Raw genomic sequence first — 12,688 nt, 5'->3', positions numbered from 1 at the left:
GCTCCCGACGTTCTGGCGGCTCACTCCGAGTCGTCCGTATACCACCCGGTCGCCATCCACCGCGACCCCGGGCACGTCCACCCGATGGTGACTCGGCGCGCTGCTGGCGTTCTCCGCCCCGTTGACCGGCTCATCCTGGCAGCCGCTACGATCAGCACTCCACCCGACGCTTCCCCGGTACCCTCCTCCGTTCGCACTGCCCTTGCCGACCCACATTGGCGTCACGCTATGGAGGAGGAGTACGCGGCCCTCTTGGCCAACCACACCTGGGACCTGGTGCCGCGTCCACCAGGCACCAACGTGGTCACCGGCAAGTGGCTATTTCGCCACAAGCTGACCTCGGACGGCTCCCTCGACCGCTACAAGGCCCGTTGGGTCCTTCGGGGCTTCGCCCAGCGCCCCGGAGTGGACTACGACGAGACCTTCAGCCCTGTCGTCAAGTTCGCCACTGTTCGCGCCGTCCTCTCCCTCGCCCTCTCCCGCGACTGGGCGATCCATCAGCTCGATGTCAAGAATGCCTTCCTCCATGGCACTCTGACGGAGACTGTCTACTGCAGCCAGCCCACCGGCTTCGTCGACGCTGACCGTCCGGACCTGGTTTGCCGGCTGAACCGGTCCCTGTACGGCCTCAAGCAGGCGCCACGGGCTTGGTACAGTCGCTTCGCCTCCTACCTGGCCTCCGTCGGCTTCGTCGAGGCCAAGTCGGACACGTCCCTGTTCATCTACCGGCGCGGCGACGACACCGTCTACCTCCTGCTCTACGTCGACGACATTGTGCTCACGGCTTCCACCGCCGACCTCCTTCACCGCACGATCGTCGCCCTTCAGCGGGAGTTCGCGATGAAGGACCTGGGGCCCCTCCACCACTTCCTCGGCATCACCGCCGAACGTCGGCCTCAGGGTCTATTCCTCCACCAGCGCCAGTACGCCATCGACATCCTGGAGCGGGCTGGCATGTCTGACTGCAAGCCCTGCTCCACGCCTGTCGACACTCAGGCGAAGCTCTCTGAGGACGACGGGCCTCCGGTCGCCGACGCGACGTCATACCGGAGCCTCACCGGCGCGCTCCAGTACCTCCCGTTCTCCAGGCCCGACATCGCCTACGCCGTCCAGCAGGTGTGCCTGCATATGCACACTCCGCGGGAGCCCCATCTCACTGCGCTCAAGCGGATTCTACGCTACCTCCGCGGCTCCCTCGACTACGGCCTCCTACTCTGCCCATCCCCGACGTCGGAGCTCGTGGTCTACACCGACGCTGACTGGGCTGGCTGTCCCGACACGCGCCGGTCCACCTCCGGCTACGCCGTCTTCCTGGGCACCAACCTCGTCTCTTGGGCCGCCAAGAGGCAGCCCGTCGTCTCTCGCTCCAGCGCTGAGGCCGAGTACCGTGCCGTGGCCAACGGCGTGGCCGAGGCCTCCTGGCTGCGCCAGCTCCTCCACGAGCTCCACAGTCCCCTCCAGCGCGCCACCCTCGTCTACTGCGACAACGTCAGCGCGGTCTACCTCTCCACCAACCCCGTGCAGCATCAGCGCACGAAGCATGTGGAGATCGACCTACACTTCGTCCGCGAGCGTGTCGCTGCCGGTGACGTCCGCGTTCTCAGCGTCCCCACCACGCTTCAGTTCGCCGATATCTTCACCAAGGGGTTACCGTCGAGTGTCTTTTTAGACTTCCGATCCAGTCTCAACATCTGTACAGGATAGAGTTGTGACTACGGGGGGTGTTAGACTACCCGTCTAGGGTTTGTGTTATTCCCCTTGTAATGACCGTTATACCCCTGTGTAATGGGCCTGACCCAGTTACTCACTCTATTAATATCACTCCCAACCCCTGTTTAGGGTATGGGTTCCTATTCTAACACTGAGAGCAGGACACGGTCCGAGCTGAGGGCGAGGAAGGAGATGGGGAGGGCGCTCGGCCATAGGAGACGCGAGGAAGCTTGGCTGCTTGCAGGCTGGGCGCTGGAGCAGAGAAACGTCGAGCAGAGCAGGCACCGAACGAACTGGATTGCTGGCCGGTTGGAGAAGAGAACGACGCGCGTAGATAAAGATCAGGGTGGCCAGAAAAAAATATCCCATCGGCGGCTGATAAGCATCGGAGGAAGAAGGCGGAAAAATCAGAGGGGAGAAGATGAGCTTGACGCTAAGAACGACGGTGGGTTTGGGGAAGAAGCCTAGGCGTGAAAAGATAAGGCCGATGGCCAGTGACGTGGAAAAAATATCAGGGCAGCGGCTGCAGTAGATCTTTTTCCATTCTTTTTTTAAACAGAGAATCCTAGATATTTCGGATCACGTTTTTTAGCGATAATTAAAGGGTCGATAATACTTGCGACACAGTTCGGTTCGATTCAAAATCTGATAAATTTACCTGCGGTCTAAACATCTGGTTCCACAGTCACGGATAATTTACTAGTGAATCGAGGCTCAAATATAATTCTCGGACGCGCAATCACGATTTTGATTTAGCGAATACTTGGAATCAGATGAATTTGCACCCGTAATTTATATCCAAAGTTTTGGATCGGGCAAGAAACGACAGACCAAAATAAACTGATTTCGGCACTAACAATTTGCTCCACGATTTAACTGAAATTAACCGGAACCATAGCTGTGAATGCTCACGCGATTTCGTTGCCAAAACAGCGTGCTGAAGGAATAAATTGGGTCATAATCTCGTGCACGATCTTTCTCGGACGATGCGCGATTCAGATTATTTTGCCCCGGACATTTTAGTTGTCGAGTTCAATTTAGTTTGCTCGGAATAAAAATCGTCCAAGTGGATCAGACTTCCGAATTTTGTATTCGCGCGAGCGATGGATTTAAATAATCACCGGACGCACCGATTTTTGGAATGACGATGTTCTGAATATCACAAAAATTTTGGAAGAGCTCGGACAGATAAAAACAAAGTCGAACTCGCGACAAGCAGAACAGATGTGATATTAAAATCTCGATAGGCGAAGATGTTTAAAATTTAACATCCGTTTTATCCACTGATCACGTGCTTAAATTCGTACTTGTTGTCGAGCGGAATATAAACACCTGGGGTGTTACAGCCCTCCCCCCTTTAAAGAATCTCGTCCCGAGATTCGGAGCAAAAGACTTCTAAGGATAGAGAAGTATGTAACCCATGTTCATATCAGTGATACTCATAAGACGGTCCGGAGTGAAGGCAAGTGTCTCAGAATGTTGTTTCCTCTAGTGGACATAACATGTATCGCCTTAGGCTAACTTAGAAATGTCCACCAATAGAGACGAAGTCTGCCAGAAGAACACATAAAGTTCCATGTGTGCAGTTTACTTTTTCTGATGACACTGTACTATCTGAGTCTGTTGAGCGAGCGGTAGATATACGGCTTTACCCAAACAGAACCAGATGCAACCTCTTGGGTAAAACATACAGAAACAGGTTTACCAACAAGTGGTTACAGGAAATTCATAGCACAGGGGACGGGTGTGGATGTCGAATACTGTCGTGGTTAACATATAAGTAACCCGAGAATTCAAGTCCACGAAAGATGGTATAGATTCGAGAGAATCACAAGCGGAGAAATCTATGGATACGGACTTTACAACTAGTCCATTTTATCCAACACTAGTCACGGCTCGACTTGATCACCCATGCTGGAAAAACACACGCGAGGCGATCGAGGCATGACTAGAGTGATGATTAGGTGGTTATTGGTCAACTTAACTTAACTTTTGTGAGTACTTTCTTTAGAGTGGGTTAGACCAAAGTGAGTTCAGGCAAATCGATAAAACGATCTCTAAACTCAACCTTTGTTTCAAATGCAGTTACAAGTTAGTCAAAACCAACTTGTTGAACTACTTTTGACATTGAGCAAGTCCTCTCAGTACCATCGGTAAGCTAAGGGTTGAGAGTTCACATTTGCTAACAGGAAATCCTGCACTTGGTTAGAAATCTATTTGGTCATGTTGTTCATCCGTTTCTTCATGCGAGACGCATTATCCACTTGGTTAGGGAATACATGGATTAAATAAGAGAGCGAATGAACAAACTCCTGCATCTCAGCAGCAGGGGAAACAGATCTCCATATTGAGAGCTAATCAGTTGTCTCTTAACACTAAAAAGCTCCAAGGCTTCACCTTTACACAAAGGACGTAAAGGGAACGGGTATGAGTAGTCACTACCAAGATCAAAATAAATAAGACCACACATGAGAGTGGTATGCCCTTTTGATCCAACGGAGACGACAGATGTTGCTTGATCTCTTCACAAACAACATAGAAATTGTTTCAAGGAAAGGTCAATGGAAGATAACACATCAGTGTAGTTTCACAATGGATCATGACCAGAGACCTTGGTACCGGCATGCGCCAAGCAGCAAAATCATGTGTGCGCATTCACAGGAGGCCCTCAGTTTCGTCGCGGTACCGTAAGTCCTTAACCATAACACCATTATAAAACTGGCACCAATAATGAATCTCATGTGGTAAGAACAATTCGTGCAGAGATAACATATTGATATAATCTCATAATGGATTATGACTACCAACTGTGATACTAGTGTGTGCCGAGCAGCACAACCGTGTATGCGCACACACAGAAGGCCCTCGGTTTCGTCACGACACCACTGGTTTTAGTCATAACACCATTACCAGATGTAACCAATAAGAAATCTCACACCACACAAATGAATTGTGAAAGGGTGACAATATACAAAGATACTCTACCTGTCAAAACGGTTACAAGTAGAGAGCCAAATAGATCATGGCCCGATGAAATAAACAGGGCATGGCCATAGCCTAAAATAAATTGGGGAGAGAGTACGATGGGAGACTGTTATTTTAGCCCCAAGCATATTTCTATGCACATCGTAGAGATTACAAGGCCAAAGATTAAGTTGATATGCCTCCGATAGATAGGGGGAAACCAAAGGCATCAATTTCAAGTAAATACTCGGGCAGGTCTTTTTTCTGGGTTAGGTCGATGGGTCGACAATGCGATAAGGGAGAATTCAAATTTGGGTCATAGTTCACTAACTAAGAATATGACCTAGTTTTTTGGTTTAAGCAGACAAACTACCAACCTTCTATCGGTACATCAAGTACCAGGGTAAATACATATAATACCTAAATAGATTACCTAAGAATGGAGGACACCTATTTCATCGAAGTTCATAATACAATATTACACCACATTATTTACAATCAATAGTTACTGGAATAAGGCGAGAGAAGCATTTTGGGTGTATAGGTGACAAACATGATGCAACAATCAGGATGCATGCTCGTCTTATTCGTCCTCACTGATTTTGCCAACATAATGTGGCCATAGCATTCTATATCGGTGGCATACGTTCTCTCTCGATATTTTGCTAGTCGTCAACTACACATACGTTTTCGAGGTTAGTGTACCTGCAGAAAAATCCATCACAACCCATTTCCCAATGATGCAAGTCACACATGACAGTTTATCACAGTTTATACTCCATATATCGCTATATGGAGGCCAGTTCATCATTAAGCGTCGAGCCACGCATAGGCGCCGTTGCCACACTTTAACCATAGGGCAACCCATTATGGTAACTCACCTTCTTACCTGAGCTTTGGTGCGTCGTTACAAGTACATTACACTTCTCAGTATTCCCATGTCTGTATGCCCATACACATCCATGGGGTACTGAATTCCCAGAAAAGTAATTACTCCATAGCGCAGCCTTCATATATACATATGTAGAACATGTATATAATCAAGCGCTACAATTAAGCACTTCCCTAGACCGACGGTTGTTCGGTCATGCTCTCACATCTCACCTTACCTGAGCGTCGATCCATTCAGAACTGAATGGCCTCAAAAATAACAATACACATGTATGCAATACCCCCGGTTGTGGGTTAGTGGTTTTAAACTAAGCCACCTGATAGTCCTTAGTTTAGGGCTTAACAGAGGATGTCGCTAGCATTATAGTTTTTTTAAAACTGTTTTTGAAAGCCAAACAATGTGTTTAGTTGAAAATAAGTTTTTCAAAACCAAAACTTTTGTTTTGAAAATACGTATGTGACCGTATATACTTAATCCTGCTCCGATACCAGCCTGTGGCAGAACCTCCAAGTTATTGGGCCCACATGCACCTGTCCTTGTCCCAAAGACCTCAGACGGCTATGCATGTGCACCAGATAACTTAACAGGATCTGTCCGATTGCCCCAAGGACATCGGATAAACCACATACAACCAGAACCGCGGGATTAAGTAACAAAAATCACACACACCAATATTGTTGCAGTGGAAATCTTACTACCAAATTTTACAGGTTACAAAAATTTTACATTAGTTTATCGGAGTGATTACAAAAGTATAAGTTGGAAATATATGCTAGCTCAAGGGATCATCCTCAATAAGAAGTATAGAAGGGTTACTTAGACTTATAAGAAGGCCGAGCCCACCGGCACTTAACACCATCAACAACAGCACAAAGTTAGAACCTGAAAAACAATAGGGAATAAAACCCTGAGTACGGAATTACTCAGCAAGACTTACCCGACTAAAGAAAAGACTCTCAAGGGTATGCTGGTTGTAAGGGAGTCAAGGTAAGGGTTCTCAATAATCAAAGACTCTATTTTGCAGAAATGCTAACTAAAAGTGGATCCTTAAAAATCCAGTTTTATTTGTCAAGTTAAGTAAAATTACCTGCAACTAGAGTTCTTTCTACCCGAGTTCAATCACTTGACCTGCACTAGCCAATTTCTTAACAAACCCATCATCTTTAGTGGATTGATACGTGTAAGTTAGTGACCAAGTCTTCATAACCGCGAAGGTACAGCGATCCGAATCGATTATACTCAGCTGAGGATCTCCAATCACACGACATATGTAGCACTTAACCCTTGCATATTGTCGGGGACCATAATTAGGGGTACCCTCAAGACTCCTAATTCTCAGCTGGTAACCCCCATCAGCATAAAGCTGCAAAGGCCTGATGGGTGCGATTAAGTCAGGGATCAGTCCATTCGAGCGACTCGATCGTGCCTCGCCCGAGCCTAGCCTCGGACAAGGGCAGCCGACCCCGGAGGATTTCCGTCTCGCCCGAGGCCCCCCTCTAACGGCGGACACATCTCCGGCTCGCCTGAGGCCCTGCCTTCGTTAAGAAGCAACCCTGACTAAATCGCCGCACCGACCGACCGAATCGCAGGGGCATTTAACGCAAAGGTGGCCTGACACCTTTATCCTGACACACGCCCCCCGGCAGAGCCGAGGTGACCGCCGTCACTTCGCCGCTCCACTGACCGGCCTGGCAGAAGGACAGCGCCGTCTGCGCCGCTCCGACTGCAGTGCCACTCGATAGAGTGAGACTGACGGGCAGTCAGGCCCTGCCAAAGGCACCATAGGAAGCTCCGCCTGACCCCAGGGCTCGGACTCGGGCTAAGTCCCGGAAGACGGCGAACTCCGCTCCGCCCGACCCCAGGGCTCGGACTCGGGCTAAGTCCCGGAAGACGGCGAACTCCGCTCCGCCCGACCCCAGGGCTCGGACTCGAGCTAAGTCCCGGAAGACGGCGAACTCCGCTCCGCCCGACCCAGGGCTCGGACTCGGGCTAAGTCTCGGAAGACGGCGAACTCCGCTCCGCCCGACCCAGGGCTCGGACTCGGGCTAAGTCCCGGAAGACGGCGAACTCCGCTTCGCCCGACCCCAGGGCTCGGACTCGGGCTCAGCCCTAGAAGACGGCGAACTCCGCTCCGCCCGACCCCAGGGCTCGGACTCGGGCTCAGCCCCAGAAGACGACGAACTCCGCTTCGCCCGACCCCAGGGCTCGGACTCCGCCCTGGCCTCTGCCGAACGACCTCCGCCTCGCCCGACCCAGGGGCTCGGACTCGGCCTCAGCCACGGAAGACAGACTCAACCTCGGCTTCGGAGGAGCCTCCACGTCGCCCAACCTAGGGCGCAAGCCAGCCACGTCAACAGGAAGCGCCATCATCACCCTATCCCGAGCTGACTCGGGTCGCAGAGAACAAGACCGGCGTCCCATCTGGCTAGCTCCGCCAGATAGGCAATGATGGCGCCCCGCATGCTCTGCGACGACGGCGGCTCTCAGCTCTCTTACGGAAGCAGGAGGACGTCAGCAAGGACCTAACCGCTCCAACAGCTGTCCCTCCGCCAGGCTCCGTCGCTCCTCCGACGGCCACGACATCACACCAGCTGGGTGCCAAGATCTCTCCGGCTGCCACATCGGCATGTACTTAGGGCGCTAGCTCTCCCCCGCTAGACACGTAGCACTCTGCTACACCCCCATTGTACACCTGGATCCACTCCTTACGCCTATAAAAGGAAGGACCAGGGGCCTCTTAGAGAGGGTTGGCCGCGCGGGGACGAGGACGGGACAGGCGCTCTCTTGGGGCCGCTCGCTTCCCTCACCCGCGTGGACGCTTGTAACCCCCTACTGCAAGCGCACCCGACCTGGGCGCGGGACGAACACGAAGGCCGCGGGATTTCCACGTCTCTCACGCCCGTCTCCGGCCACCTCGCTTCCCCCCTTTCGCGCTCGCCCACGCGCTCGACCCATCTGGGCTGGGGCACGCAGCGACATTCACTCGTCGGCTTAGGGACCCCCCGGTCTCGAAACGCCGACACATATGTCAACCCGCCACCGGGGTTCTTATGACCAGATCAGGTTCACGCCAACCGAGAGCACAGATACACCACCGTCCAGCCTCCAGCCTCTTACCGTCCATCAAGTTATATTTTCGAAAACATCCCACCCACTTTTGCCACATCATGTTTTGTAAAACAAAACATTTTATTTTTCTAAAGCAAGGCTAAGCATCAAAATCTTTTTGTAAAACGGGTGATCAAGGAAGGTAATCAAATTCAAGGAAGGTAATGCAGGAATTGTTTTAGCAATCAACTCCTATCACCTAATGCATCAAGCAAGTGAAAAAGATTTTTAAAACACAAGGAGGTGGCAAATGAACCGGGGCTTGCCTGAGTAACACTAGGTTAGTGTTGTTAGACGACGTTCGCTTGACGAGCAGCCTTTGTCTTGGTACTTGATCGGGTTATCCATCTGCATCATCCTGCTGGTTAGCCCGCGCTTGGGGTCGACTTGGCTTGTCTTCCGCATCACGCGATTAATTAACGTACCTGAATGAAATGCATTATGCACATGAATGCATATCGACAAGAATATCACACACCTAAATAGTGCTACGCGATAGCGAATAAAACACCTAGCGGCGAGGGGTTGTACCATTTTATTCGGAAACACTAGTTATCAGCGTATGACTAAGCGTAATAATTATGCTTCTCGAACGTATCGCAAACATCACGAACAACAACTATACACATTAAATACAATTAGCCTACACAACTCACCAGCTAATTGATTAAATGCTAACCTTATCCCTTGTTTTATAAATTATACTACATCTTTATAAGTGATTAAAATATTTTAACATCACACATGCCTACCAAAATTCTACTCGGTCCACTAATTCAGCTAAGTGAATAGAATAGCGAAAAAAATTCGCCATAGCTGAATCTGGCTCGATAATCGCAAGAACTGCGAAGTCGGCGAGAGGTTTGTGACTTACGCAATTTATCGAGCATCTTAATGCGCCTCGCACTAGCACATCAATTTATGCAACGATCGAACTATTTTGGATAATTTATCAGCTTACCGTTTCAATAGCTGACTCGAATCCGCGAGATCGGTAGTGATTTTCCGATCCAGGCAATTGTCGAGCGCTTGGGGAATATCGCGCTGCTAGCTTCGTCTTCACCCGATTCTTGGGATTCTTGATGACGCGCGGAACGGCGACGATCTTCGATTGAAGTCTTCAATCGAGTACTTGATAAGCGATACACAGAGACCTCACTTATTTTTGTCTAATATCTGGATTCGGGGTTCGACGAGATCGAGCAGAGAAGAACGAGGTTCGACGAGCTTGACGACGCAACCTCGTCTGCGCACAACGGGGCTGAGCGCCAGCAAGGATTCCAAGCGAGCGACGAGCAGTAAACAGAGCAGGGCGCTATGGGAGGAAAGTTGGAGGCCGGGTGCGCAGAGGAGAGCTCAGGGGAGCAGCGCGCGCCACCACGGCGGCCAGGGCAGGGACCACGCCGGCGAGCCCACAACGACCATGGAGGAGAGCGAGCAGAGAGGAGGAACAGCTGGGCAGGGCCGAAATCCGAGCAGATACCGAGGGACGCGCGTGGGGAGCAGGAGCCTCGGCTGAACGCGCACATGAGAGAGCTCGCGGCCGGAAAGAACTTGACCGGCCCGGAGGAACAGGGGGCGCGGCCAACAGGAATCCGAGTAGAGGGCACAGCTGCGCGCAGGGGAGAAACAGCCGGGCGCGATGAGCTGAACAACGGGGGAATTCCAAGCTGAGAGCACGGCGCGTGCGCAGGAAGAAGCTCCAGGGAGCGAGCAGGGCGCAGGAACGTTTGGTCGAACGCGGCTGGGGCAGGGAGGAGCAGGTGGCGCGCACCATGGAAGATCCGGCCGGGTGCTGGAGAGGCTGGACGCGGCCATGGACAGAGCAGGCGCGCGCGGGGAAGATGAGCAGGGGAAAGGAGAGATCCGTGCGCAGGGAAGCTTCAGGGAGGAACTTGACGGCGGCCATGGCGAGCGGGGCACGAGCTTGAGGGCGACGGCATCATGGGGCAGGGGAGCTCGCGGCCACCATAGGAGAGGGAGCAGGAACCAGAACGTACACAGAGAACTCCACGGCAAGGGAGCTGAGAGCAGGACACGGTCCGAGCTGAGGGCGAGGAAGGAGATGGGGAGGGCGCTCGACCATAGGAGACGCGAGGAAGCTTGGCTGCTTGCAGGCTGGACGCTGGAGCAGAGAAACGTCGAGCAGAGCAGGCACCGAACGAACTGGATTGCTGGCCGGTTGGAGAAGAGAACGACGCGCGTAGATAAAGATCAGGGCGGCCAGGAAAAATATCCCACCGGCGGCTGATAAGCATCGGAAGAAGGCGGCGGAAAAATCAGAGGGGAGAAGATGAGCTTGACGCTAAGAACGACGGTGGGTCTGGGGAAGAAGCCTGGGCGTGAAAAGACAAGGCCGATGGCCAGTGACGTGGAAAAAAATATCAGGGCAGCGGCGGCTGCATTAGATCTTTTTCCATTTTTTTTTAAACAGAGAATCCTAGATATTTCGGATCACGTTTTTTACGATAATTAAAGGGTCGATAATACTTGCGACACAGTTTGGTTCGATTTGAAATCTGATAAATTTACCTGCGGTCTAAACATCTGGTTCCACAGCCACGGATAATTTACGAGTGAATCGAGGCTCAATTATAATTCTCGGACGCGCAATCACGGTTTTGATTTAGCGAATACTTGGAATCAGATGAATTTGCACCCGTAATTTATATCCAAAGTTTTGGATCGGGCAAGAAACGACAGACCGAAATAAACTGATTTCGGCACTAACAATTTGCTCCACGATTTAACTGAAATTAACCGGAACCATAGCTGTGAATGCTCACGCGATTTCGTTGCCAAAACAGTGTGCTGAAGGAATAATTTGGGTCATAATCTCGCGCACGATCTTTCTCGGACGATGCGCGATTCAGATTATTTTGCCTCGGACATTTTAGTTGTCGAGTTAAATTTAATTTGCTCGGAATAAAAATCGTCCAAGTGGATCAGACTTCCGAATTTTGTATTCGCGCGAGCGATGGATTTAAATAATCACCGGACACACCGATTTTTGGAATGACGATGTCCTGAATATCAAAAAAATTTCAGAAGAGCTCGGACAGATAAAAACAAAGTTGAACTCGCGACAAGCAGAACAGATGTAATATTAAAATCTCGATAGGCGAAGATGTTTAAAATTTAACATCTGTTTTATCCACTGATCACGTGCTTAAATTCGTACTTGTTGTCCAGCGGAATATAAACACCTGGGGTGTTACACGCGAGGGCGCTTTCGCCTGTCGTGGGCCGTCTCGGGCCAGTTTGAGCCTAGTACTGTTGACCTTTTCTCTTTTTCTTTTTCTACTAGACTTTGGAAATCCATAGAAAATTCTAGAAAAATGCTAAAAATGTGAGATCAATTTTATTGGACTCCTAAATTTTTATAGTATTTAATAAAAAGGGTTCCAAGATTTTTAGTCCAAACAAGAAATTATATAGTATTTAAAAGGGCTTAAATGTATACCTCTGGAATTTTAAAATTATTTCATAACTCCAAAAATCACTAAACTATTTGGATAAGCCTAATATGGTATTTAGAACCCATGAGTGAAGTTAGACATGATTTATACAATGTTTGATACCTAAACCCCAAAAACCTAATCTTCTAAGTAGTGTCTGCCCAATGAAATAAAATACTAACTCCAAAAACCCTAGTTTCCTGGAGTACCGTGAAGGAAAATTGTATTCAAGATACAACTTGATAAACCTTTTCTATTATTTCATTTTCATAAGCATTACATGAGCATTCATGGTTAGATATGGTTATATATAGAAAATGAGGAAGAAATAGAGGTTGAAGAAGGAAGAGCTACACCACCACCTGAAGACCCACCTGCCGAGAACTGCTTTTATTTTGACATTTGTGGAGCAGAGCCTGACTCTCCTATAACACAAGGCAAGCCCCGGTGCATTTGCCACCTCCTTGCTATTTTAAAATCTTTCTCACTTGCTTGATGCATTAGGTGATAGGAGTTGCATGCTAAACAATTGCTGCATTTCCTTCCTTGGAATATT

The 12,688-nt window shown here is 50.0% G+C and overlaps 1 protein-coding gene across 1 annotated transcript; it reads right to left on the bottom strand.

Moving 5' to 3' along the window:
• Positions 1 to 9,582: 9,582 nt before the first annotated feature.
• LOC100273599 (uncharacterized) lies at positions 9,583 to 10,979 on the bottom strand. The gene has a single exon (NM_001148015.1). The coding sequence runs from the start codon at positions 10,581 to 10,583 to the stop codon at positions 9,990 to 9,992; it is 594 nt and encodes a 197-aa protein (NP_001141487.1). The 5' UTR covers positions 10,584 to 10,979; the 3' UTR covers positions 9,583 to 9,989.
• Between the last annotated feature and the right edge of the window lie 1,709 nt (positions 10,980 to 12,688).

Source organism: Zea mays, chromosome 4 (assembly GCF_902167145.1).
Source record: "Zea mays cultivar B73 chromosome 4, Zm-B73-REFERENCE-NAM-5.0, whole genome shotgun sequence".
NCBI classification, from domain to species: domain Eukaryota; kingdom Viridiplantae; phylum Streptophyta; class Magnoliopsida; order Poales; family Poaceae; genus Zea; species Zea mays.
The sequence above is the reverse complement of the archived record's forward strand: the minus strand, read 5'-3'. Positions and strand labels throughout refer to the sequence as shown.

Excerpts from the sequence above, each read along its gene's own strand:
- LOC100273599 (NM_001148015.1), bottom strand. The coding sequence starts at position 10,583 with ATGGCCGCCGTCAAGTTCCTCCCTGAAGCTTCCCTGCGCACGGATCTC.